The sequence below is a fragment of the Phasianus colchicus genome, chromosome 30 (assembly GCF_987193195.1).
Source record: "Phasianus colchicus chromosome 30, bPhaCol1.hap1.1, whole genome shotgun sequence".
Taxonomy (NCBI): domain Eukaryota; kingdom Metazoa; phylum Chordata; class Aves; order Galliformes; family Phasianidae; genus Phasianus; species Phasianus colchicus.
In genome coordinates, this window is record NC_143465.1 from 3689042 (window position 1) to 3715871 (window position 26830).

General features: G+C 58.7%; 3 protein-coding genes and 1 long non-coding RNA gene across 9 annotated transcripts; 3 read left to right on the plus strand and 1 right to left on the minus strand.

The window, feature by feature from the left end:
* Nucleotides 1-28: 28 nt before the first annotated feature.
* LOC116237251 (SLAM family member 8-like) lies at nt 29-7169 on the plus strand. Of its 4 annotated transcripts, XM_090127165.1 has the most exons (8): nt 29-2890; nt 4521-4613; nt 4955-5296; nt 5554-5847; nt 5954-6073; nt 6156-6247; nt 6351-6458; nt 6692-7169. In XM_090127165.1, exons 1-8 carry the CDS (start codon nt 2818-2820, stop codon nt 6734-6736), a joined length of 1167 nt encoding a protein of 388 aa, XP_089983291.1. In that variant the 5' UTR covers nt 29-2817; the 3' UTR covers nt 6737-7169. The 4 variants fall into 4 exon arrangements, with proteins under 4 accessions (XP_089983291.1, XP_089983290.1, XP_031462153.2 ...); XM_090127164.1 differs by lacking the exon at nt 4521-4613 and having other exon boundaries at nt 30-2890; nt 6171-6247; XM_031606293.2 differs by lacking the exon at nt 4521-4613 and having other exon boundaries at nt 33-2890; nt 6351-6475.
* Nucleotides 7170-8033: 864 nt separating this feature from the next.
* LOC116237249 (CD48 antigen-like) lies at nt 8034-11392 on the plus strand. 2 transcript variants are annotated; one of them, XM_090127166.1, is made up of 6 exons: nt 8034-8153; nt 9556-9876; nt 10183-10461; nt 10540-10653; nt 10735-10822; nt 10914-11392. In XM_090127166.1, exons 1-6 carry the CDS (start codon nt 8084-8086, stop codon nt 11104-11106), a joined length of 1065 nt encoding a protein of 354 aa, XP_089983292.1. In that variant the 5' UTR covers nt 8034-8083; the 3' UTR covers nt 11107-11392. The 2 variants fall into 2 exon arrangements, with proteins under 2 accessions (XP_089983292.1, XP_031462152.2); XM_031606292.2 differs by having other exon boundaries at nt 10752-10822; nt 10914-11050.
* LOC149914398 (uncharacterized) lies at nt 9668-10920 on the minus strand. Its single transcript, XR_016460506.1, has 3 exons — nt 10741-10920; nt 10569-10619; nt 9668-9752 (listed from the first exon to the last, which is right to left on the minus strand). It is a non-coding gene; the product is annotated as an uncharacterized LOC149914398 (long non-coding RNA).
* Nucleotides 11393-11422: 30 nt separating the features above from the next.
* ETV3 (ETS variant transcription factor 3) lies at nt 11423-19567 on the plus strand. 2 transcript variants are annotated; one of them, XM_031606278.2, is made up of 5 exons: nt 11423-11504; nt 12675-12737; nt 13720-13957; nt 15689-15804; nt 18299-19567. In XM_031606278.2, exons 2-5 carry the CDS (start codon nt 12692-12694, stop codon nt 19489-19491), a joined length of 1593 nt encoding a protein of 530 aa, XP_031462138.2. In that variant the 5' UTR covers nt 11423-11504; nt 12675-12691; the 3' UTR covers nt 19492-19567. The 2 variants fall into 2 exon arrangements, with proteins under 2 accessions (XP_031462138.2, XP_089983263.1); XM_090127137.1 differs by lacking the exon at nt 11423-11504 and adding an exon at nt 11784-11923.
* The last annotated feature ends 7263 nt before the right edge of the window (nt 19568-26830 follow it).

Here is a 26830-nt window from a genome sequence, read left to right on the forward strand (position 1 = left end):
GGGGGGGGGGTAATGGCAGCCCCGAGGCCTGGGCCTGGGCCTGGGCCTGGGCCTGGGCCTGGGCAGCGGGGCAGGAGGGCTGCTGAGAGTCGAGGCTGGGGCTCACGTAGGCGGGGGAGTTCCGAGGAGACCGTGCGCTGGGGGAGGGTGAGGCGTGGGGGGCGCTGGGACCCCCGCAGGCCTCTGCTGTGAGGTGGTGAGGTGGAGTTGGGCCATGCTGCGAAAGGCGGAGTGGTGCTACTGAGGCCTGGGCCCCGGGGGCTGTGTGCAGGTGGATCTCTATTCCTGTCAGTGATAAATAATAAAACACCGCTTCCCTTCCGTGCGTGGCCTCAGGCAGCACTTATGTCGAGCCGCGGCCTATTTTGCTGGATGTGTACGTGGCAGCCTGTTGTGTTTTCACAGTGTCCCAGCTTCTTTTTGAGGAGCAAAATATCTGCTGTATATTTGGGCCTGTGCTTGCGTGCTTCCTCCCCACAGAGGCCAGGAGTTCGAATCGTTACCCACAGATACAATTTTGTTGTTGTTAATTAGATAATGAGATGCAGAGCTGTGCTCCTCTTGGTTTTCAGATGAGGTTTTGCCTGCTTGGAGCTGACCTGAGTGGCCACAGGAGGCACAGAGCAGGATCTGTCCCCAGCAGCACGCCTGCACTCAGTGAGCGCTAATGGAGCCTTCACTGCAGCCACGTGTGGAAATCAGGTCTGCGAGTCAGTGAGGCTGGCAATGATTAAACCCTTCAGCACCTCATGCAGGGTTTTCTGGGACCGTTTTGCTGCATGCGGTGCCTCTCATTGCTGACCTGGTTTGCCCTTGTGCTATGGGCTGAAGTGGGAGCGTGAGGATGGCTCTGGGATCTGGCCCCTTTGATGTGGTATCACCTGCTAAATCCTCCCCCCAAATGACCTGTTTTCTGCTGCCTGACTGCGTGGATATCGGCAGAGGTACGGCCATTCCTGAGGCTGCACTCCCCTCTGCTGGAAAGCCACAACCTCACAGTTGATCCTGCTCAAGAGGAGGCTTCACCCGGGAGAAAGCCCCGAGTCCAGCAGGGCAGTGCAGCGCTTGGAATCCTGCAGGCACAGCCTGGATGTGCACAGTGACTTCAGTGTCCCCTAAACATGTACTGGTGGCGGTGTGGGGGGATGGTGAGGACAGTGAGGGTCCCCTGAGGACACTGTTCTGGGTGCATGGAACTGCTCTGAGTCCCTGCTTTGTGCAGGCATTGTCGCCATCGCTGCAGCTGCAGTGATGAGAAGTGGCTTCCCCCAGGCTCAGCCACAGGTCTGAGCCAATGGCTCTGGCTGGGGAGCAGATCAAACTGTGGTTGGTGTTGGTGGAGGAGCAGTCCTTCGCCCAGCAATAGCTGGGGATCACAAAAATTAACTAATTTGAAGCTCACGTGGCCCCCTTGCTGGTGCAAGTGCACTGTTCCCAGCTTTGAGAAGAGCTTCAGTGCTTTTCCCCTCCCTCCCTGTGGGTGAAGTGACTGATTGCGGTCACGTTGAGCCGAGTTCCCAGCGAGCTGTGTGACTTCCCTGCCTCTGACAAGCGTTCCCTGCCTGCGGCAGCCCCGGGCTCTGCGCACACGGGGACAATGCAGGAGGGTTTGGGTGCTCAGGGTGCAGCCTGGCACGTCAGCAGTGCTGGCCCCGAGCTCCCTGAGCTGGATGTGGCCATGTGGGGCTCAAATGCATGGGTTGCGGTGTGAGGCTGCTGAGCTCTGGTTGTATCCACACCCTGATGCTTGTAGGATTGCATCCTGGCTGTGCTGTGCAGCCTGGTGCCTTCAACCTCTTTTTTTCCTCAGCTGTCTTACTTCCCATGGGGCGAGCTGCTCTCCCCCATCATCTGAAAATTGCTGCTCAGCAGCTTTTGCATCCTGCTTAGCTGCAAGGGATGTGGGAGGAATTGAGGGATGGGACAGCCCTGGCTGAGCCTTGAACCTGGGAGGCAGCCATGAGGCCACAAGCAATCCTTCTGCCCAGCACCTCGAGCATCCTCATCTGAAGGTGCCCTGGGAGCAGGCCTGCCATTAACATCCCTTCGGGGGCACATTAATTATTTTGCTGGAGGTGCAGAGCAGCCAGCAGCCTTCCCTAATGCTCGGCTCAGCCGAAAGACAGACGCAGTGTTGAGGCTGTTTCTCTTTTTGTCCTTGGCTGGTTGGAGGCTTGAAATAAATGCGGTGGCTGAGGTGCTGATGGCTGACACCCAATGTGGGGCTGTGATGGGTTGGGGAGGAGGATTCCTACTCTGCATCCCCTCCCGTGCTGATTTCTTCACCCAGAGAAGCTCAGCCCAGCTGGGTGTGGGATGTGCCCAGGAAAAAGGGTTGAAAGAACCTCATAAACAGGAATGGGAGCAACTTTGGACGTGATCTGGTAGTGATGGGATGAGAGGGAATGGCTTTGAATGAAAAGAGGCAGAAGTTGGGGCTAGGGAGTTTTGGGGTCAATTTAGGCTTCCTGCTGTGGTTCTATGAATATTGCAGAGCTGCCCTTTGGTGGGGACCAGGGGCAGGGATTCGCTGAGTGCCACCAGCATTAATTGGGTCACGGCTTGTTAATTGGAGCACTGCTCATTGATTGGGGTACCAAGGATGCTGAGAGCCCAGGGGTCTCAACCACGCCTCCCCCCCCCCCCCATCATGCAGTGCAGGTCCCGCACACCCGCTCGTTTCCCACGAGCTAATTAAGAGGCGCGCAGCGCTCCACGATGCTTGGCTGCCTACGGATTGCAGTGAGCGGCAGCTTTGCTCCTCCTCCCCATCTCTGCCGCCGCTGACTCTGCCCACCGGAGCTGCACAGAGCAGGAATGGAGGGGGACTTGGCCAGGAGCGCAGCCCGGCTGCCCGCGCTGCTGCTGGCGCTGCTCGGCTTCGCGCCAGGTGAGTGCCCGGGCGTCGTGCCCTCGTCCCGCGGGGTGGGCAGTGGTGTTGCTGCGCTGCGTCCCTGCTGTTCTACATCCTCGCGGGCTCTCGGCCGCATGGGTCCGAGGCAGGCGCGCAAGCGCGTGATGCTCCACGGAGAGGTTTCATAACGGGGGGCACCAAGCATCCCACTGCCCCATCCTGGGGGGTTCTGCTCGCCGCCGCCGCCGCTCGCGCCCCACGGAGCCCGTTAGCCCCGCGCTGTGCTGCTGAGGCTCTTACGTAAAACGTTGAGAGAGGAATCCCCTTAATTCCCAGCGTGCTAATCCACACATTTAATAATTCCCATAAAACCCTCGATTCCGACAGAAAGCATCTTCTAGTCCGGGCAGATTAGCAGGGAGCTTTTATCTTCCTAATGCTTAATTGGCTTCGGAGCGTGCGGCCGTCGCACGGGGCTGGCGGTGGCGGCACAGGGTGCGTATGGTGGCACAAATATGGCCCTGCACGATGGCAGAGGGGCTGCTGGGGGGGCTGCGGGTCCTCCAGGCCGCCTCGATCAGAGGTATTGGCTTTGGGAGTGTGGGGGTGATGAAAGAGTGAAGCTTCCTTGATGTGTGTCAAATAAACCCTGGGTTTAAATCGCCTTCAGAGATCTTTTGCTGAGGTCTGAGATCTGAGCTGGGTCGGGGTGCACTGCAAACACCTTCCTTCCTTCCTCTCCCAAACTATTTCTGGGGGCCGCTGGCCTCAAGCCACCAGGACAGGAGGTGATGGTGGTGGCCGGACACCCTCCTGCTTTCTCCAGCCATCATTTCCCCTGTGTGCTGGGGGCTGTGGTGACCCCCCCCCCCCTTCCTCCCCTCACCGCATCCTGGGGCTCAGCATCTGCTCAACATCTGTGCAAAGGGCTCACGTGCCAGCCCACAACTGGGCTCCAAAATGTAGGGATCCCCCAGGGAAGGATCACGCAGGATGGGAGGGAGTGGGGCTCAGCCCAGCATAAGGCTGTGATCGATGGAAGAACCCAGAAGAGCCCCTTGATGTGCAGGATCAGAGCAGCAAGTGCCCGGCAGTGGAGAGCTCTGCTTCCCCAGCAAAGCCAAGAAGCAGCTTGTAATTCAGGCTGCACGAGGGCTTTTTATAAAGCGAACGCTGGGATGTCTGGTTTTAATCTGCTTTAATATAGAAGCACATCTGCTTCTGTCAGGGTGGGGGGAGAGGAGAGGACTGTGGGGACACTTTGCCCAGGTCCCAGCACGGATGGGGCAAAGCCTGGCCTCACTGCTGGGTATCCCAGTGTGTAGAACGGGGACAGGTGGTGGGGGGCTTTGAGGAGATGCTGGCCCTCCCTTGCCGGCAGGGCTGGAGGCGGTGGAGGAGACAGCTTGTAGGTAGGCGGGAGCTGCCGGTGCCAGGAGCTGGTGCTGAGCGTGACTGCAGAGCGCTGCCGGAGCTGCCAAAAATCCAAAGTCCTGGAGGTGGCTCCATCCCTCCTGGGTACCCACGGTCCCCTCCATGTCCCCACGCTCACCCACACGCGGCAGTGGGATGCAGGACCGGTGCGTGCCCACGAGCATCCCTCCGGAGCCAGATCCATCCTGGTCCGCTCCAGTCCTGCTGCCGTAACTGTTGTGATCTTTCGTAGGCATCTGGGCCGAGGCGCGTTTTAAGGCGGACAATGAGGTTTTGCAGATGCTGGCGGGGAACTCCTCGCAGAGTCTGTTGGAGCATTGTTCCGGTGAGCGCCCGGCCGCAGTGCCTACACCGCGCCGTTCAGATGCAGCTTCGGCATCCGAACACTGTAGCTCTTGTTGGACAGCAGCTCTCGACCCTGGCAACCTCCCCTCCCCGCTAGCAGCAGCTCCGCACGGCCTCCGTGGTGTCCCCATCCCGCAGAGGGACATTGCGCTGGGCAGAGAGCAGATGTGTCTGCAACCGGGCAGGGCGATGCTTTCTCTTCCTCATCCTCTTCCTCCAGCTTGGACTGCGGTGCCGGGTGGGACCTGTCCCCAGGGATCCTTCTGCCCATCCCCACGCTGTACCCCGCACCCTGGTGACGTTCTGCCTTGTTGTCCCCAGAGCTCCTGTTTGGCCAGGTGCGGGCGCAGCCCCAGCAGGTGTCTGGCGTCCTGGGGGGCTCGGTGCTGCTCTCCCCGGTGCTGCCCCCTGGCAGCAGGGTGAAGGAGATCGAGTGGAGCTTCTCCTCTGGTGCCGGTGCCACCATCCAGGTGGCTGAATTTGGCCCAGGGGGCTTCGAGCGCCCTGACCCCCAGGACCGCTTCAAGCAACGCCTGGAGATGCCCAATGCCACAGCGCTGAGGATCGGGACCCTGGAGCTGGGAGACAGCGGGGTCTATGGGGCACGGATCAAACTGCACCCGGCGCTGGTGGAGGACCAATCCTTCAACCTCTCTGTCTACGGTGAGCGGCTGCCAAATGGGGGGTGGGCTTTGGGAACACTGAAACGGGGAAACTGTGGTGCAGGGCAATGAGATGACTTAGGTTAGAGCCCAACCTTTCACGTTCCATGCTCAGCCTTCCAAGCCCCCCATACTGGGGCCCCTTCTCACATCACCCCAAACACCTGTGGGCTGGCTGTGCCCTGCCCTTTGATGCAGGACAGTGTGATGTGTCTGAGCATAGCCATGCCGTGCTGACCCCTTCCCTGTTGGGTGCAGAGTCGGTGCCGAGGCCCCGGACCCACAGCCAACTGCTGGCCAGCACCCTGGAGTGGTGCAACCTGACCTTGCAGTGCCAGGGCACTGGCAAAGGGGCCGTCAACGTCACCTGGAGGAGGGACAACGGCCGGCAGGAGCTGGGCACGGACCGCTCGCAGCTGTCCCCAGATGGCACCACGCTGCGCCTGGCCCTGCAGCCTGGCACCGCCAACGCCACCTACACCTGCACTGTCAGCAACCCTGCTGACCAGAAGGTCGTCCCTTTCGACCTGCAGAGCATCTGCCGCAGCGGAGGTGAGGAGCCGGGCTGTTTCAGGGATCCGAGCACCCTTGGGTGCCCTCAGGTTGGGTGAAGGTCCCATGGCCATCCCCTGGCTCAGCCCCTATCTGTGTCTTCCAGGAGGACAGGTGTCCTTCTCCAAGTCGGGGTACATCGTCCTCACCCTCATCCTGCTGGCTGTCAGCCTTGGCGGAGCCTTCTGGTGCTGGCGGCTCAACAGCGAGAAGTCAGCAGATCCAGGTCAGTGAAAGCACTCAGAGCTGAGCTGTGATCAGAGCCATTCCTGGCCCTCCCCCCCCCCATCACATCCCGCTCCCTGCAGCTGCCACCCCCACAGCACCGGCAGAGGAGAGCCCCCCAGAGCCCCAGTACACCGAGATCGTGCACCGCAGCCCCCCGGAAGGTAATGACCAGGTGAGGAGCAATGGGGCTGGCCTGTGCTCAGGGGTCCCCATTGCATTGGGGTCCCCATCACATCGGGGTTGGAAGGGCCATAAGCACCTCGATTCTGCCTTAGGGCCTACGTCCCCCTGAAAACAACCCAGAGCCGACCTCAACGGAGAAAGCACCGGGCAGCACCATGTATGAGCAGATCCACCAGGAGCCAGAGGACACGGCCGAGGAGGTGACATAGGCCCTCAGGTGCGGGTGGCCCGTGGCCGTGTCTGCCCCCGGGGGGACCGGGGCGTGGGGGGCACTCCCCACCTCTGTCACTGCATGATGTGCCCACGCCAGGTCCGGGTATGGTGGAGAAAGGGGAGAGGAGGGACAAGCACTGTCTGCAGGGAGGTGCACAGACGGACAGATGGACAGACGGGGCAGCCCTTGGCCCCAGCTGAAGGATTTCTCTCCCCACAGGCGCCGACAGCGCTGGAGCATCAGGATGTAACTGAAGGGCTGTAACGTGCATTGTGTGCCAAACCCGACCCCTCTCCAGCCCCTGGTTTGGCTCCGGGGATGGAGGTGCCATCTCTGGGTACAGCCAGCCGGATGCTTCCCCACCCACCTCTGGTTTGTCCAACCCTCTGTCCGAAGCCCTCGTGGCCCCTTTGGGGACATGGAGATGAGCGGCAACAATGAGGCTGAGTCCCTCCTCTGGCACAGGGCTGGGATTTGGCTCCATCACCCACACAGCTGGGGGTTCCAGCCCCATTTCTGCCAGCTGAGAGAGTGGGCTGCCCTGGAGCAAGAAGAGGGGAACCAAAACCTTTATTTTTTGGGGGGGGGAGGGAGGAATTGGGGTCAAGTGGAGGCAAAGTTGGGTGGGCGGGGGCAGGTCCAAGCATTGCAGATCCAGGATGGGACCATATGGGGCAGCTTGCCCCCCCACCCCCGCTGCTCCCAGCCCCCTCTCCTGAGGTCAAGCAGACCCTGATGGTGACATCCCCAGGGCCGTGTGAGGGGACCAATGCCTGTGGGAGATGTGCCCGCTCTTCCCCCACCCCATAGCCATTCCTGTGTCGCCTATGTGCTGCCATTAAGGGGGAGGGGGGGAGGGGGGAAGTTTCACTTGTGTGTGTCCAGCACCTACTGTCATGGGCCCCGTGCTCGGCCCGACCTCCCCACGTCGTAAAAACAGCAAATAAATCTTGGTGAGAGCGTAGCAGGGAGCCGACAGCGTGCGTGGGGCCGTGCGTGGGGCTGTGTGTGTGGGGCTGCGCGTGCAGGCGTACATCTGCTGCGCACACCCACATGTGGACTCCTCGCAGTCACGTCATCCCAGGGCTGTGCACAGTTTGCTGCTGCCTCCCCAGAAGCCACTTCTTGCTCCCCCCTTTTGGAAACACAGAAGCAGCAGCGCTGAGGGGCTCTGCACCGTCCCAACCCAGTGTGCTTCTCCAAATTCTCCATTCCCCTGCAGGCGTGGGGCTGCCTCCAACGTTCTTATGTCTCTGCCTTTTTGCTGCTGGGATTTTGCTTCAAAAAAAGTGGCGGGGAAACCAGCCTGGCGGGGTGGGAGCATTCTCTTGGTGCAGTCTCAGGCAATGGGGAACATGCGCTCCTCGTGCCAGATGTCTGGCACAGCCAGCCCAGCTGCTGTTATTTACCCAACAGCGGCAGCATCCGGGCTCCATCCCTCATTTATTGCCCAGGAGCCCTGGATACATCGCAGAGCTACCATGGGGCTGGGCAGGGTCTCACGTTGTCCCCAAGCAGCCACTCCCCAGGAACCTGTGGGCAGATTTGCATGCGTCCTCCACACTGCTTGCGCAGCTGAGGCTGCTGCTGCCTCGAGCTGGGGATGGAGAGATGGGGCAACCGTGTGGCCAAAGGTGTCCCTTCGTCACCAGGCTGCTGGCTCTGCTACTTGTCACCACGGGTAGGGGCTGAGCGCGGACGGGGTGGGGGGAGAGCTGAAGGTGGGAGGAGGGGTCAGCAGCAATGCTGCTGCTGTGGGAACCCGGTGAAACCATGAGTGTGGGGCTGAATGAGATTCAGCCTTCGGGTTTGGTGAAGGTTTGAAAATATTTGGGAAATAAGAGGGGTGGGAGATCGGTTTTCCTCTGTGAAAGGGTCCAAGCGCTGTTCTCGGGGGAATCTGACTGGGGATGTGTGGACATGATCCCTGGGTAAAGGCAGAACTTGGCACCAGGCACGGCATCACCCGACTCTATTTACTGACAGCATAAATCACACCTGGAGAAGTTTGCTGTCAGCAATGGGGCTGGAACCAGGTGGGACCATTTGCACCTTGCCCTGCTCCATGTTGGCTTGAAAACTGCTGGGTTTTATGCTGGTCTCTGCTCACCCACACGTTTCTAAGAGCCCACAGGGGTCCTCTTGCACAGCTCGAAGCTCTCGAGCAGATGCTCTGCTGTGCAAAAGCTGCTCAGTGCTGCTGGGGCTGCACCGGGACAAAGCCAGGCGCCCACTGTTCTCCAATGAGCAGGTGCAGCCCCCACCAGCCAGAAGACTCCAGGGTGAGCGTTTGGGGCCAGGGAAAGGGATGGGGAAAGGGAAGGAATGAGCAGACAACACCCAGGAGCTTCCCACAGCAGGATTGAGCTTGGAATTGCAGAGGTCGTGTTTGCATTGCACGCTGGTGTGGGGCATTTGTTTGGGGCAAAATATGGGCAGGTGGCTCAGCGCCACCACGGGTGATTCACGGGGATGTGTTCCTGCTTTACATCAGCATCCCCCCCAAAAAATGGAGATGTGTGGCTGCCATGGGGCTGTGACCCCCCACCCTGGCCCCACCGCTGCTTGCTGTCTGCGTGCTGCCCCTGCAGCTTTGCTTTCCTCTCTGCAAACTGGAGCTTGGTGCAGTGGATGGGAACCATGTGGCTGGCCCTGAGTGTGGGCAGGAAGCGAGCGGCCGATACAGGATGGGCCCTGTGATGTGGGGGGACAGCAGTCCCCAGCATGGTTGCCTCTTTGCAGCTTTTCGTGTCTGAAAGCCGCCGCCTGCCCACGTCACAGGAGCTCTGTGTCTCGCCACAGGGCTGGGAACGGAGCTCTGCACCCAGCCCCGCTGCACCCTGCAGCTCAGCCTCCAGCCCTGAAGGGTCTCTGGAGGGAATAATTATGGGCTTCACCCTTAAGCCTGCTCCACCTCCAGCCCTGCAAAGGGGACAGGGTGGCGTGAGGACATTGCAGCACTGCGAGCACGCGGCATCAGCACAGCAGTGCCCAGCCACAAGCAGGGGAGGTGATGGTGAAGGTTAAAGAACCCAGGAGGTGCCTGGGACTCTCCATCCCACTGAGCACTGCTGTCCTATCAGGCACTGCAGCAGTCCAGATCAAGCCAGTGAGCGGTGTGCTGGGGCACTCGGTGCAGCTCCCCCCGCAGCTGCACCCTGGCAGCAGTGTGAAGAGGATCATCTGGAGCTTCAGAGCCAACGCCAGCAAGAAAGTAGAAGTGGCGGAGTACAACCTGGAGACGTCCGAGCACCTCAAGTACAACAGGCAGCGGCTGGAGCTGCTCAATGAGACAACATTGCAGATCAACGCCCTGGAGCAGGGCGACAGCGGGGTCTATGATGCACACATCACGTATCACTCATCACAGGTGGATGAAGACTCCTTCAACCTCACCGTCTACGGTGAGCTGAAGGGGTTTTGTGAGGGCAGGAACACCATCCCCATCCCTGGGGTTTACAGCCCGCAGGGAGAAGCGAAAACCCTTTTGTACTGAGACTTATCAGCGGTTTCCCTTCCCCTTTCCTGGGCACACTCTGCTGCTGACCATCTGCTAAGGGGATTTTCCTGCTTTATGACAAATCTGCTCTCCACCTGCACTTCTCTCTCGCTGCCCTTTGTCTGCCTGTCCCTCCCGGTTCCTTGAGGCTGCATTCCCCAGGTACCTGCAGGTAGCTCCGTCCCAGCAGCACTGCCCACACTCCCAACAGAGCCCGTGCCAGCGCCCCTGATCCAGCACGAGATGCTGTCCTACAGCACCGAGGACTGCAGCATCATCCTGCGGTGCTCGGTGCCGGCTGGAAGCGGTGCTCAGACCACCTGGCGGCACGACAACACCTCCAGTGCAACTTGGGGACAGAGTGACAAGAGGCACATGCTGCATCTGACCGTCCCTGCCAGCGCCCTGAATGCCACCTACACCTGCGTGGCCTGGAACCCGGCACAGGAGCGAAGCAAGTCCGTGGACGTGGCAGAACTGTGCGCACGAGGTAAAGCCCATCACCGTCCCCCCCCTGCCCCCCCAGGTGCACAGAGCCATCGGCCATCCCAGTGCCTTGTCCCCATAGAGGCACGCAGGTGGAGGTGGCCCATCTACCTGGCAGTGCTGGTGGCTGCGGCGGGAGCCTCGAGCATCGCGCTGTACCTGCTGAGGAGGAGGAGGAGGAGGAAGGCTGACAGAGGTGGGCGCTGCCGTGGGGTGAAGGCTGCAGCCTGGGGGGCTGCAGGCAGGCGGGGGGGGGGGGCATCCCCATCCCTCATAGCCTCACCTGCCCCACAGCTGCCGCCTGCCCCGAGGAGCTGCTGTACTCCCAGGTGCAAAGGAGGGACGTCGAGGACGAGGACGAGCAGGTGGGGCGGTGACCCGGCACCCAGCGGGGGGGGATGGCAACGTCCCCGCAGAGCCTCCCCCGACCCTGCGCCGCTCCCGCATCCCCTCCAGGGTCCCAGCAGAACCATCTACAGCGAGGTGGGCAGCGGTGGGGATGGCACGGCGCGGCCGCAGTTCTGAGCGAGGACGGACGGACGGACGGACGGACAGCCTGCCCCCATCTTGCTTTATTTCCCCCTGTTCTTTCCCCCTTCCTCCCCACACGGGAACACGGGCCTGGCGGCGCTCCCCGCGGCCCCAGTAAAGGCAGAGAAGAGGACAGAGCGTCCGCGTGCGCGGAGGGGCTGCGGGGAGCGGGTTGAGCGCATCGAGACCCCAGGCCCCCCGCGGGGCGCTTCGCTTTCCACCCTCTTTTGTCCCCCGGCGCCACCCGTCGCGGCGCGGGGTGGGAATGAGGCGGAGCGGCGCTGTGCGTGCGCGCGCCCGCTCCGACCGGAAGCGGAAGTGCGTGGGAGCGTGCCCGGAAGTGTGTGGGCGGTGGCGGCGGTTCCGGTTCCGGCGGCCGTGCGGGGGAGGCAGCGGCGGCAGCAGCGAGGCGAGCGGCGCGCACCCCCCATCGGCACCGCGGCCCGGGCGCGCTCCGCCGCCCCACCGCACCCGCTCCGCCCGCCGGACCCGGCCCGGCCCGCGCCGCCCCCGCAGGTGGGTCCCGGACCCGGGCGCGGCCGAGTCGTTACTGCCGCCTCCCGGGCTCCGGATGGGCCACGCCGCGCGCGTCGCTTCGGTCCCGCGGGGGCGGCGGGGGGAGAGCGGAGGGCGGACGGAGGGCGGACGGAGGGGCGGAGGCCGCCCGCTGGGGGCGGGGGTGCCCTCGGGGGCGGCTCCGGGGGGCGGGGGCGGCGCGGGGCCGCGGTACCGTGGGCCCGGAGGGAGGGGCGGAGGAGCGGGGCAGCCCCGGGTACCGGAGGCGCTCGGTGGGGTGGGGGCTCTGTGGCTGCAGGGAGCCGTGCGGGTGGGCGGCAGCGCGCGGGAGGCGAGCGGGGGCGCGCGGCTGCGGGGGCGGCGTGGAGAAGCGTACCGATAACCGGCAGCGACGGGATGGCGGAGGAGGAGGGGTGATGGTAACGGGGGCGGCCGCGCGGCCCGATCTTGGCGGGCGTAGTAGCGGGGGGGGGCGCGGAGCCAGCGCCCGCAGCCCGGGGCAGGGGCGGCAGCGCGGCGGCGGGCGGGCAGGCCCGGACAGGCCGGCGGCAGGGAGCGGAGGGGGCGGCCCCGCCGCCGGCGCTGTAACGGGAGCCCGGAGCCCCGGCGCCGCGCCTGCCCCTCGCAGCTATTTACATGGCGTTACCATTTCAAAGCGGCGGCGCCGGGCAGGAAACCCCGGCGGGGACAGCGCGGGGCCGGGCCCCCTCCGCGGCGGGCAGGGCTGGCGGCGTTCGCCCCCGACCCCCCCCGGAGCCGGGCCCTCCCCGGGCGCCGCTCGGTGCCGCTGCCCCGCCCGCAGGTAGCGCCCGGCCCGGCGCCCGCCTCCCGAAATTAAAGTCAGATGTGAGTGGGGAGCGGGAGCCGGGATCCCCCCTCCCCTCGCTGGTACATCTGGGTGAGCTCAGCGGCTTGTGTGTTTTGGCAGCGCGGCCGTCTCGTAACAGGAGACAAACTGCACTGGGCTTGTTTTGTCTGCTTCACGGCCCCGCCGGGCCGCTCCGACACGGCAGCGCCGAGCAGAGCCCGACGCCCCGCGGTGCAGCTGCACGGCGACGGGGGCACCGGCCGTGGGCTGTGGGTGCAGGGAGGGGAGGGCCGGGATTCAAAGCGCTGCCCGCGAGGTCGGTGTAGCGATAGCGCTGGCGCTGATTTCCTTCTGTTTCGCAGTCAGCAGGAGGGAGAAAATGAAAGCAGGCTGCAGCATTGTGGATAAGCCAGAAGGAGGAGGAGGTAAGGACACGCGCGCCGCGTGGAAGGCTGAGCGCAGGGTGTTCAGCTGTTACAAATTCTTTTCCCAGGCTGAAGGAGCTCAGGCGGGATTAATTCCACCTCTCCTCAAAGCTCTTTGCTGTGTGTCACTGGGAATCGATAAGGCTCCCGCTCGGTGCACTCTCAGCCAGTTTTACAGCCTCGTGAGCTCTGTGTTAATATGCAAATGGATCCTCGTGGAGACATTTTGTTTGTGAGGGTTTGGGAGCTCCAAGTGTGCTCCCCCGGGGCTGGCGCGGCGCTCCCTGGGTTTGTTTCAGCCGCAGCCTGCGATGTGGGGAGGTGGGAGGGGGGGGGTGGGTGCCATCTGAGCACGACGAGGCTCTGTGCACGCTGCCTGAGCTGAAAATTGTGGCCACGATGATTTGGAAAACCGCGCAATAGCAGCTGTGCTGGGAAACTGCTCTGACAGAGCTGAACTTGGCAGTCGCTCAGAAACATCTGTTGGCGCGGCTGAGGCTGGAGCAGGGTGCTGTGCTCTGAGGGGATGGGGAGCTGGAGACCCCCACAGCCACCCATGCTTGCCTCCTGGAAGAACCAGATATTCCAATCTGTTTTTGTTTTTCTCATTATTTTGAGGCACCTGAAGTCCAAATCGTACCAATGTTTAAAGCTCTTGGGCTCCTTTCCACTCTGTCTGACTCTTGTATGGCTCTCATACCCCTGTGTGTTTTCCCGTTTTTTCCTTGGGACTTCTCCAAGGAGAGTAGGGGTAAAATGAGTAAGAAAATGAGCAACTAGTGTGAGAAATCTGGGCTTCTTTTGCTTCTGCACTGAATACTTATTGGAATTACAGCTCCCAGCGATGCTCTGTGGTCCTCCTCTGGAAAGAACATTACCAATACGTAGCGCAGGCACTCGTTCCCAGCTGTAGCACTTGGCATTTGGGAGTTCTGTAGCTGTGAGCCACTGTCTGAACGCCTCTTTTTTGGCACTTCCCAAGGTTATCATTTCCCCGAGTGGGCATACAAGACCGAGTCCAGCCCTGGCTCGCGGCAGATCCAGCTCTGGCACTTCATCCTGGAGCTGCTGCAGAAGGAGGAGTTCCGCCATGTCATTGCCTGGCAGCAGGGCGAGTACGGGGAGTTCGTCATCAAGGACCCCGACGAGGTGGCACGGCTGTGGGGCCGGCGGAAGTGCAAGCCCCAAATGAACTACGACAAACTGAGCCGAGCTCTCAGGTGAGCAGGAGATTCCCTGGCCCACCCATCTGGATAACTGGCAGCAGGTGTTCTGCTTCAACGTAGCTATGTTTTTGGGAGGTTTGTATCAAATCTGTGTTCTGGGGTGCCAGACTGCCTGGTGAGGTACCAGAGTGTGAGCAGGGAGGCACAGGAGAGGAAATTCCTGGATCACCGTGACGTGTTTTGCGGCCAGGCGTCACAGCGTAAATTTGCACCTGGTGCTCAGGTTGTTATTATCAGGATGGGTTCCTTCCGGGGAGCTTTTCTGCCTCTTTTTTCACTGCTTCCACTGCTGATGCTGGCTTGAGCAAGAAGGTGTGGGAGGAAACCAGAGGCGTTACTCTATTATCACACCATCAATGGTACCGTTTCAGAGAAAGCAACTCCCCTTTCTAACATGCCTTTGTCTCTTTACTGCTAAACCTGGTGCCCATTCCAGGGATTGGGTGTGTGTCAGTCACCTGTCACCACCCCCTTCACAGTTTGTCACATATTATGGTGAATTCCGTGTCCTGACCCCCGTGACATGAAGTTGCCTGTGGGTGAAGGGCACCCTCCAGCCACCAGTGTCCCTTCATTTGAGACAGGGGCTGATTGCTCCTCCCTCTGCACTTCTGAAGACTAAAATCTCCCTTAATAGTTAGCCCTGTTGTATGTAGCTTCTCTCAGACGGTTTCTGTTTTTTCAGTGGCTAATCTGTATTTTGAAATACAGACAGCAAGAATGTCACACAAGCCTATGAAGCATTTCAGCATTTCCAGCTTGTCAGGAGAGCCCAGGTTCTTGACAGGTCCTGGCATTATCAGCACTGTCTGCTACGTGGACTTCGCTGCCTTACGCCCTATGATACCTCCTGGGTGGAGCTGGCAAAGACAAACAAGGCAGCAAGCACTCGAGTCCCATGCTGGAACAGGAAGGAAACGATAAATTGAATGGCACTGAGGCTGTAATTGATTCATGGGAGTGGAAAATAGCCACCACCTGCCAACACTGATCATGTCTTGGCATCTCGGTGCCAAATGTGACAGCAGTGGGACAGGAGCTGTGGCTATTGACAGTTCCTCCAGGTGGGGAGTTCTGGCTTGTTCCCCCCTTCTTGAGGAGCTGACGCTGCTTTGTTTGGGGTGTGCTGTGGCAACAGCATGTGTTAACTTAGCTGTGAGTGTAAAGAATTGTGCCTGGGATCTGCGTGCAGCACCTTAGTACACCGTTACTACATGGCTGAAGGCAAACAGTGGTGCTGGTGTAAGTGGGGAGGAGGCTGTGGTGCAGTTTGTACCTCCTCTCCCCGTGAGTTCTGTGCTCTGCCTTTGTTGGGGCTGTGAATTATGGTGCTAATGGGTAAATGGAAGGGAAGCAACTTGCTCACAGGCCTGATGGCAGCAGGAACCAGCCCTCCTGATGTGCAGTCTGATGCTTTGAACACTGTGCTGAGTTTATGGCAGTGTGCTAGGCCTTGAGGACAGAAGGGAAAATAAAATCAGAGGACATCCAGTTTGTTTGGTCCCTCTGTGATTGCACTGAGTTTTGTTCTGCCAAAGTCTCGAGCACGGATTCCCCTTTCTCAGGTTCAGTGTCTCAGTGCAGGCTGTCAGCTAAGTCAGTTCTGGATCCCATCGTGTTCTTTTCTGTGAGTATGTCAAAGGTGGACGTTGGTAGCACTACAGAACAAAGACTCAAAACAGATCTCTACGTGCCTTGATTGGTCTCTCTACCTTTCTTTTATAGATATTATTACAACAAGAGGATTCTTCACAAGACAAAGGGCAAAAGGTTTACTTACAAGTTCAACTTCAACAAGCTGGTGATGCCCAACTATCCGTTCATCAACATTCGGCCTAACGGTGAGCACAAAGCTGGGGCTGGCAACTTCCTTGCATGTCAGCGGGTGCAGGAGTGGGGCCAGGGCAGCAGCCTCTGCACATCCCCTATCAGTCACCTCCTACTCCTGAAAGACTGCTGGGGCAATCAGGGCTGGGGTGGTGGGAATGCCTGGGCACTGATAAAGCTTTATCTGCAGCGCTCCTTCCCTCAGCTTGTCACTGGTGCATCTGTGGTTGTCCTCAGGGGAGACTGGAGGCATTTTGGTTTCCTATTTGAGCCTGCCTGCTGGACTGCCTTTATTGGCACTGCGGCTTTGCTTTGCTTTGCTGTTGGGGTGCGGGTGTCCTTGGGATAAGAAGGTTTTATTTCTCTTGCAGGGACCTTGCCTCACATGTTTGTAATGTAAGTTTATGGCACTATATAAATGTGAGCCTCCTTGACAAGGCACTTAGGTGCACAGCAAGGCGTATCTGTCAGCACTATTGGAAAGTTCACAGCTTAGCAGCAGTTTGCTCTCTGCTCCTCTCCTGCAGAAGCCCCTTATTGTTGCAGGTCTACTCCTTTCGTATCCAAAAAGGGTTGTTCTTTTGTTTGTTTGTTTTTTAGTCAACGTGTCTAGAGTTCAGAGAAACATAATAGTGAGCACAAAGTGTTTCTGGAGTTTCCAGAGAAGAGTAGTAGCTTGTCAGTTTGGCTAAAATCACAGGTATTTCTTGATCCTCCCTGCAGCAGAATGGTGTGCTGACACTTAGGATAACAAAAAAGAGTTTGGGAATGGAGCTTAATTGTTCCCTGCTCGTCCTAAAAGGCCTTTGAGTCTTTTGCCAGAAGCAGTAGCAGAAGTTCACACTGGGTTTGTCCTGGAGTCAGCATTACTGCTTGCTGTGGTTTCTCTGGAAGGAGGGTCCTTTGTTTGGAAGATCCTTTTGGTGGAGTTAAATCCCCCCATAGCTAGATTTCTGCAGCTGGCCCGATTGTCTCCACAACTGAACAGCCACCACACGACCAGGGAAATGAATGGCGATCGTGTCCATCAAAAAAACTTCTGGAAGTCATTACAGTGAGGCCCTAGACTGCAAACTCTCCGCAGCAAAGAAAGCGTGACTGCAGAGGCGCCTCAACCAGCCTTTCTCACAGCGCCACGTTCTTCGTTCTCACCTCCAGAAGAGCGCCTCGGGGGAAGCCTTGAAGATTCGTCTAGCAGAGAGAGAAGGGAGAGAGCGGGGGAAAAGTGGGGATTGAATGTTGACTCTGAAACATTAGTGGCTGAGAAAAACAGGTTACGTGTGGGCAAGGCGATTTCTCATCGGTGCTGTGCGCTCTGTGCCTACGTACAGCGATGACTGCGCGTTGATGTTGGCAGTTGGAGCCGCCTGCATCCATCTCTGCCTTGGGGGAGGCCTGGTGTGATAGCAAAGTCTTTGTCCTCTGGCCAAGCAGTAACCCAGAAGACGGGACTGGGAGAAGAGAAATATTCATAGAGGCCTCACCTGCGTGAGACATGTTGCCTTTATGGCAGCGGGGAGAAGGAAATGTATTCTCCAGGAGTCCTTAGCCAAAGCATGGGGGTGTAAGATGTAGTACGAAACAGTGCTGCAAATCTATAATTACTTGCAGCAACAAGTCTGGGCAGTTCCAGCTCAATATTGCTCACTGCTGTTCCTTTTCCCTGTTTGCAGCCACTCCCTCCTATCTCTGGGGCATGCATTTAAAAAAAGAAGTTTGGAGAACTGGAATGCACTTGTCTAATTACAACCTGTTTTCTTTCCTTCTGGCTGGGATGGGGGTTGGGATATCAGACCTGTTTGGGGCACTGGAATCAGGTTTCCTGACTCGCTCACACAGTTTGGAAGGGAAAGGAGAATCAAACGGTGTGTTGTGAAGGTGAGAAAGCGTGTGGAGGAATTTGCCTCGGCGTGGCTCAGTGCAGCAGGAGTAAGATGCAGAGACGTGGTTCTGTAGGCACCACGGTGAAGCTTGCTTCAGGAGGATGGGGAAGAGAAGCCTGCAGGAGCTAGCAATGGTATGGGCAGAAATATCAGAGAGAGAACATGCACAAATCAGGGGCTTTCAGTATTCCACCCCAAGAGTTTGAGGTTTACCAGCAGCGTTTCTGCTGGCGGTGCTGGCACACAATTGCTTAACCGTGCTCCTGACGCGCCGGCACTGAGGCCATTTTCTGGTTAAACCAAAGCAAAGAGGTCAGGGGAGGGCATGCAAAAGTGGAAGTTCCTTCAGTGCTGCCGGAGGCTCGAGAAACCTCCCCCAGGGCTGAGAGGAGAAGATTCCTCCCAGCAGTGGCGAGGTTTTGAGGTGGGCAGGAGCGAGGGGAGCAGATGGGGAAGGTGCCTCCCATCTGATCGTCTGCTGCGCTGCTGAGAGCTCCTGGTATTTTTGTGTTGCTCTTCCAAATGCCTGCGGGTGCAGCCCTAAAAGCAGCTCTGCCTCTGATTTAACTGCCTTGGCAACGGCGCTTTTAACTCTCCCCCTCTCTTTTCCTTTCCCCGTGCCCAGGTGTCGTGCCGCAGAGCGCTCCTCCCGTCCCCACGGCTTCGTCCCGCTTCCACTTCCCACCTCTGGACAGCCACTCTCCCACTGATGATGCGCAGCCCGGCCGTTTCTCCGGCCCTTCCCTGGTCCCATCCAACCCAGAGGCCCTGGGCGACAGCGGGGAGAGGAAACCTGACCTACCAGAGCTGGAGGACGGCTCCGCCGATTGGCGCCGTGGTGTGGATCTCATGGCCTCACGCAACACCGCGAGCGCCGGGGGTGTCAACCACCAGAAGCGCAAGCCAGACATCATGCTGCCTCTCTTCACCAGGCCCGGCATCTACCCGGATCCTCACAGCCCCTTTGCCGTGTCCCCTCTGCCAGGACGTGGCGGGGTCCTCAACGTCCCCATCTCGCCTGCGCTGTCCCTGACTCCCACCCTGTTCTCCTACAGCCCGTCTCCAGGCCTCAGCCCCTTCACAGGCAGCAGCTGCTTCTCTTTCAACCCTGAGGAAATGAAACACTACCTGCATTCGCAAGCTTGCTCCGTCTTCAACTACCATCTGAGCCCGCGGACTTTCCCCCGCTATCCGGGCCTCATGGTGCCACCACTACAGTGCCAAATGCCCATGGAGGAGCAGCCCCAGTTCCCCATCAAGCTGCAGCCTCCACCCGTCGGGCGCAAAAACAGGGAGAGACTGGAAAGCAACGAAGAGTCGGCGACCCCCCAGCTCGCCTCTCCGCCTCCACCCAGGGTGAAGCTCGAGCCCCCTGTGGACAAGGAGGCCGAGCGCGAAGAGCCGCCCGCGAAGGGAAAAGACAAAAGCGAGAAGGAGGAAAACTCCAGCATGGCAGCGCCCAGCACCAGCCTGGAAGAGGAGAAGGGTCCGGTGTTCGCCAGACCCGCCGCTCCATCCTGGCACCCGGCACCTCTGGTGCCCGCCCAGGGCCCGGCCGAAGAGCCCCAAGATCAAGGGGAGAGCAGTGGTGAGAAGCCCCCCAGAGAGCCGTCCGGAGAGCCCGGAGCGCAGGAGAAGCGCGAGGACGCCCTGATGCCCCCCAAGCTGCGTCTCAAGCGCCGCTGGAACGGGGACCGGCAGGCGGACGCCCCCGAGGAGCAGCCCAACGGCCGTGTCCCATGGAACGGGGTGCTGGGCAGCCCGCACCTCGCGGCTGGGCCCAAGGCTGTGGCAGCTGCTGCTGCCTCCGACGCCTGAGGCTGCGTGCCGAAACCATCCGTGTATTTATGTAGCAAGGTTGCAGAGCGTGGGGGGGTGGGTGGGGAGGGGGGGGCTGGGGCTAGATTGGTTTGGTAATTCTAGAGACTGGGGGGGGCGGGGAGGGGGTTGTGTTTTTCGTTTTCATTGTTGACTTGCAGGTGAGACGCGGTTGTCTTGTTCCGATTAGGAGAGGCGAGGGTGCTGAGCTTCACACCTTGCATGAACTCCAGAGGGGTTGAGGCCTCCACCGAGACAGGGGAACTCCAGTGCAGTCTGTTCCCTGTGCGCTCTATCTAGTATTTATAGAAGCGGGAATCTCTGAGTTCATCTAGTTCCCTATTTGATGGAGTCTGGTGCGATGGCGGGGAGGATTTCCTGACGATGGGAGACGTGTGCTGTGTGCCAGCATCGGAAGCTGTCTGCGTTTTGGGAGGGGTGTGGGGGGTTGGGGGAGGGCAGGGAGAGAGAATATTGCACTGTCCTCGGGTTGGAGAGGGCTGCAGAGAGACAGCTCTGTGTGCCGGGACATGGCAGCGCTTCAGGACGCGGCCGCCGTCCTTTGGGCCTTTCAGAAATACTGCAGAAGCCATGAGCAAATTATAGAATCTTTCAGGGAAGGGAGTGGGGTGGGAAAAAAAAAAATAATAATAATAATAACCTAATGCCTTTAATATACGCATTAAAATGTACCCTAGGATTTTTTTTTTTAATTTTTTTTTTTTTTTCTTTTCGTAATGGTATGGGTGGAGCTGGGAGTGATTGGAAGGTTAACACTGAAATGATTGCGGTGAGTTCATGGAGAAGGAATGACAGGAGCTTTGTTCAATCTTATTTCCTTTGTTTGGTTCCCCTATCACTTTGACTCATGCCTTAACTACGTATACACTTTATGAGAGCAGGGTCTGTTGGCAGAAGGAGCCTATGAGGAGCCAGAGGCGGTGGCCAAGGTCGGGCTTCTCGGTGGAGGTGGATGCAGCCCCACGGTGGTCGCAGGAGCGCGGGCGGCGTGGAACTGCTCCGAGCCGTGGTGTCAGTCTCACTGCATTTGCTATAAATCTGCTATTTCCCTACGTAGCTGCGGTTCTCGTTAGGCTGATTAATTTAGGCTCCGGATTACGCCGAGGAATGCTCTTCCCCCCCCCCTCCCTTCCACCCTCCCCCAAATCCCCTTTCCTGCTGCATCAGGATGGATTCTGAACGATTCCTCGGATGGAAATCGGAAAACGATGGACCCCACGTGGGGCAGAGCTGTGCCCACGGCGTGGCTGCGTGTCGGTGGTCCCGGCCAGCAGACGTGGGGCTTTGGTGATGCTCAGAGGGGTCGGGTGTGTGAGCGCCGCGCGCCCCGAGACGCAGTGAACGTGGCTGCAAAGCGGAGAGCATCCCTGCACCGGGGTTTGGCACCGGGATTTTGGCACTGGGGCCGGAGGGGAAAAGGGCAGGAGCCCTCCCCAGCCCCGCAGCCGACGTCAGCATGAACTCAGGAATTAGCAACACGAGGCCTTTCCCATCCGTAACGCATATCGTCGCCCCTCATTCCCAAGTGCCGGAGTCTACGGGGGGGGCTGCTCCCAGCTGGGGAGGTGGCACTGCCCTTTTGCGCTTCTTTAAGGCAAAAAAACAAACAGACAAACAAACAAACCCACAAAGACGAACCGTCGTTTGGCTTTAAAAGTTTGTAACCGTTTCCAAGGCCTGGGCTGGGGGTTCTTCATAGCCATTGCACTGCAAGCCGGGAGCTCCGCCATCAGGGATAAGGACTCAGGTTCTCAGGACAACGGACCATGGAGCGGGGCAGTGCCACCCGCAGTGCGAGGCCGGTGCCCAGGGCAGCCCCCTCCCCCCCCCCTTCCCTTGGGGGGTGATGGGGGGGGGCAGGACATTTATAAATAACGATTTACCTTTCAAAAGAAGAAGAAGAAGAAAAAAAAATTTAAAAAAAGGAAAAAAAAAAAAATTATATATATATATTCCAATGTGCCAAAATCTTTAAACTTGTAAAGTTTAAATGGTTGAAAATTCTCGACGTCCGCCTGTACTAATTAATCCAGAGCATGTTAATGTTTAAACCATTTGTTGTTGGGGTTTTTTTTTGTTTTTTTTTTTTGTTTTTTGTTTTTTTGGCTTTGTTTAGTCTTAGGGAATCTGTAGGAAAGAGACTTTGATCGGACAACCGACGGCCAGGACCTGGGAGGAGCCCAAGGAAGGCGGGCAGGAGGATCCGACCCCATCCCACCACCAGGATGGGGGACAGCAGCACAGCCCCCCCAGCAGCAGCATTAACACAGCGGCCTGGTTGTCCCTCATTTTTGTTTTTTTTTTGTTTTTTTTTTAATTTATTCCATAATTAACGTCGTTTTGTTTTCAAATAACAGGTGTTTTTTGTTTTTATTTTTGTGTCCTCACGGATCCTGGTGGGTTTTAAAAGCAGCGGATTTCTTCTCTTGGTTTTGAATTAATGGTAATCAGATTGTTGCTATTTTATTTTATTATTATTATTATTTTTATTTTTTTTCCTAAAAGAAGTTCAATTTTAGAGTGCTTTTAAGTATTTACCCATAGAAAGTTTCTTTTATTTGTAAGAATCACTTCTCCTGAGGCATGTTTTGACTTTACTAGACTCGATTCAGCAGGGATTAGGAAGGATGCATACACATGCGTGGGGAGGTGGTGAGCAGGACGGTGTGTGTGTAACTGTACATAACAATGTAAAGTAGTCCTTAAATACTCCATTGTGCAGTGCCTTTAGACGTTCCACTTTCTATAAAGTCTTCAAAAACAAACAAACAAAAAAAAAAAGTCGGCATATATATATTATATATATATGATGTAATGTTATAGAAATATATGTATAATATACATATTTTTTTTTTTTCCAGGGGTATCTGATAGCTCTGTATTTTGTTATGGAAGTTGAAAGAAAAAAAAAAAAGAAAAAAAAAAAAAGGAAAAAAAAAAAAAGTATTTTACCTCAAATTAAAAGTTAAATAAACCTTTTAAGTAAGCATGGCTGCTCGCAGCTCTGTCCTCTGCTCCGAGTCCCCACATCTCCTCCCCATTGCAAGCAACGTTGGTTCCATCATCTTCCTCCCCCCCCCCCCAGACTGGAGCAGGATGGGTGATGGGATTTGGTGCTGTGAGATGGGATTCGGTCCTGGCAGCCGCTCTTCTCAACTCCATTTAACTCAAACTGGCCCAAATCCACGCCCTGAGCTCGGCACGTTGCTGCCCAGGCTTTGGGCCAATTGGCCTCGTGTGGGTTTTTTTTTTTAGAGTTGTTTTGTTTTGAATGGCGTTAAAGAGGGGCTGAGAGGTGCGGAGCTGCGGCTGGGGCTCCTTGAATTTGTTTTTTTCGGAGCAGCACAGAGGGATCTGTGTGTGGCAGGAGCGGATCGGGGGCTGCTGGCACCCGGCCCCGTGCAGCGCCGCTGCTGCTGTTCTGCAGACGGGGCAGCCCTGTGGCTTTCTCCTCCCTCCCTTCGATGCCCAATTAACCTGATGAGAAACGCATATTGAACCAAGCGCCGATGAATCCCGGTGCCGCGCGCTGAGCCCAATCCTCGCTCCTCTCTTCCAGTGCCAGCAGTTGGGTGCTGCCGCATCCCAGACCCCAACTCTGCGGTTCCACTTCGCTCCCGTTGAAGCTGTGGGGCCAACGCTCGGGGTGTTGCAGTGCTGTGCACAGACCGGTCCTGTTTGGGAGCTCGCTCAGCCTCCGCTGCCAATATTTCTCTCCGTCTGTTTGCTTCGTGAGGTCCAAAGCAGAAAATGTTTCCATACGCCGGCACGGAGCTGGCAGATAAAGGTTTTTTTGGGGAGGGGAATGGCGTCTCCCATTCAAACCCAGCGCTGCTTTTTCAGAGCTGCAGCAATGGGGGGAGGGGGGAGGCATCCCCCAAAACTGGGGTGTGCGTTGGGGTGATGCTTTGCTCCCCCTGCGCAGAAAGCAGCCCTGAGAAGCGAAGGGAATGCTGCAGCTCCGCAGCCGCTCTTCCAACTCCTGATTAAAGGGAGAACTGCGGCTCTGCAGACGCTTTTCCAATGCTGTGATTAAAGAAGCCCTCTCCCAGCTCTGCTGACGGTTCCTCTGAAGCAGCGCTGTCTGCTTTCCAGGGAAAATAGGGGAGGTTTGGGCCCGAGTTGGAAAACCGAAGCTCAGTGTTTAGAAACTTCCAGTAAAATCAAAGTGGTAATTTTCCAGCGCGGCCCCAGCGGCTCTTTGGGAGCACGGAGCTGATGGCAAAGCTGATTACAGCTCCCGCCAGGTGCTCCCCCTCCTCCCCAACACCAACACAGCCAAAATAGGAGTTCAAAGCCTGCAGGGGCGATGGGAAAGCCCCCAGCCCTGCTCTGCACGCGCTGCAACCCAACAGAGCGCGTGGATTTGGGGGAAGGGAGACCCTGGGATTTGTGCGTCCCCATCCCAGCCCCAAAGCGATCCCCTCGAAGGGGGACTCACTGCAGCAGGGCTGCACTGCTGGGCTCTCTCCCTCTGCTCCTTCCCATCTCCTTGACCCCTTCTTCCGTGGGTCCCGGCGGTGCGGAGCCGCTCGCGCGCAGCCCGGGCGCAGGGCGGGAGGGACGGAGCTATTGATCTGTTAGATTACTCAATTTCACCCGTATTGATCAGGTAATTGCTTTATCTCAGTTCTCATTTGGCTGCTGCATTATCTGCTCTCGCTCTGCTCCGCATAGAGGACCCACGGGGGGGGGGGGGGTGGTGTTGGAAAATGGCCCCAAACCCCCAACCAGCACCCTATGTACCTTCTGGTCCTCCCTGCAGCAGTTGGGGTGGCCAACAGGGTGCACTGCAGAGCGCAGTGCATGGAGTGAAGCATCCCTATGGGGTCAGGAATCCTGATACCATGGGGGGGCAGCTCGCACCCCCAAGCCATCCACCCTTTAGGGCCGTGCAGAAGGATGCCCGGTGCAGGGGATGCTCATACGCAGGTGGGGATTCCCCACAATGGGCGGCTGCGTCTCTCCTGTTTGCTTTCCAGCTCTGCTCAGCTCTCTGCACAGAGCCCACCACATGCAGAGGTGCTGCTGCCGGGGGGGGGGGGGGGAACGGGGCTCATCCCACCCCTGGGGTCTTCATGGCCTCTCCTCCCCAAAGCCCTCATGGGTGGTTTCAGGATGCTCCCACGGCACAATTCACACCATCCTCTCGCTGCTTCCTTCCAACCCTCTTCTACACCAGGCCATGAAAACAGCCCCCGGGCTCTGCAGCCCACCCCCTCCACCCCCCCAGCACTGCAGGAGGGCTGAGCCCGGGACCCAACGCTGCGCCGGATGGGGCCGGGGTGCGGCGATGTGAGCGAGATGGGTTTATTACACGGAGTCTGTTGCTGCGATTGTTATCGATCCGCAGCTGTCACCTTCCATTGCCGCTAATGGGACGTGAAGAGGCTTCGGTGACCGGAGCCGAGCGTGCGCTGCTGCGTGCTGCCGCGTGCTGCTCCCGGCCCCGGCCCCGCAGCCGCCCCTTCCTCCCCTTCTCCTCTCCTCCCTCCTGTCTCGCTCCTTCTCTGCCATTCCTCCTATCCCTCTCCCTACCCACCTCAGGGTTCCATGTCCTTCTCTTGCAGCTGCCTCTCTCCTCCCGTCTCCATCCTTCTGCTCCTCTCACCTCACTCCCTCTCCCCTTCGCCTACTGGTTCCCTGCCCACATCTCACTTCCCCCTTCTTTTCGCCGTCGCTTTCCATGCTTACGGCCATTCCTCCTTTCTCTGCTGCCCCAAACCCTGGGCAGCCCCAGTTTATGGTCACCCATCGCTGAGGCCGCCCACAGCCTCTACTTCTCCGCTCTCCCACCCCACCTCTTCTTTGTTGTTATTTTAATACGAGGTCTTCTGGAAGCGGGGGGGGATTAACCTGTGAGAAGCGCCACGCTGACCCCAGGGGCTGCATCCCATGGGACGGGGACATGGGGGCCATTGGGGTCGGACTGGGAGCGTGGCTCTGGGCGAAGGGCTGCTCCTGGCACCGCGCTCCCCATCGCACAGCGCTGCGCTCCCCGGAGCCCTTCATGTCTGAACAGCTCGTGCGCCGCCCGGGCAATCCCTCCCAATTAAGGGCAGGGAAAGCAAAGGAGCCCGAGCCCGCACGGCTCTTTGGTAGGCAAACACACAGCGCCCGGGGCCCTGGCACGCTGCCGCCGTGCTCAGGGTGTCGCAATGGGTGGGCATTCACAGCAAGCTCCTGGATCGGCAAGAAACGCGCGGGCTCCACCCGACCGCCGCCGATGTGCTGCCCGGGCGCGTCCGTCTGGCTCCGGCAAGGATCGAGCGGGCGGCACGGAGCTGTGGGTGCTGCAGTGCTGAGCCCTGTGCACAGCGCTGCGCCGAGCCCTGCATCCAGCTCTGCACCGAGCTCTGCACCCAGCCCTGCACCGAGCTCTGCATCCAGCTCTGCACCCAGCCCTGCACCAAGCTTTGCATCCAGCTCTGCACCGAGCCTTGCACCCAGTCCTGCATCCAGCCCTGTATCGATCCCTTTGCTGAGCCCTACACTGAGCCCTGCATCAAGTCCTGCACCCAGCCCTGCACCCAGCCCTGCACTGTGCCATGCACCCAGCCCTGCACCCAGCCCTGCACTGTGCCATGCACCCAGCCCTGCACCCAGCCCTGTGCCTCACTGCCTGGCTGGACCCCCCCTCACACCGCTTTCCATCACGTTAGCCTCGGTTGATTTAACCAGAAAACAACCCCAGAATTTAATTCCCTGGCGCTGCTTCTCCCATCCTGATCAGGAGGCGGCCGCCCGCTGCCTGCGCCTGAGCTGAGCCCACTGGGGCGCTGGGGACACCCCTGTACCAACGGCAGTGTGGGGTGGGCACAAGCCCCGTGTGCCTGCAGGGATCCAGCACCTGGTGCCAATGGAAAGAAGCCCATGGCAGTGCCAAGCTCCAGCATCCCCATACATATCCCCATGCACGTCCCAGTGCTGCACCGTGGAGCATCCCGTGGGGACATACCGGGTATACCTGGTGCTAATGAAGCAGAACCAGTGGCAGAGTCCAGCCCTGCTGTCCCCATTGCTGCTGGGCCGTGGGGTGTCCCATAGGGATGTGTGGTGGGACAATAGCATCTCCTGCACCTCGCTGTCCCAGTTCAGAGGGCTTGGAGAGGGGAACGGGGCTGGAGTGAGCTCAGAGCCGCTTGTCGCAGCAGGCGTCGGCATTTTTGGTGTCTCCGTGCTCCACACTGGGTTGCGTGGGGGTTTCTAGGGATGGAGAGCTCCGTCCCAGACACCCCGTCCACCCATTCCTCCACTGCCCCGGGCCTGGCTGCCTGCGACCCCAGGGATGGGTGCGGGGGTTCCTGGGCAGCCCCAC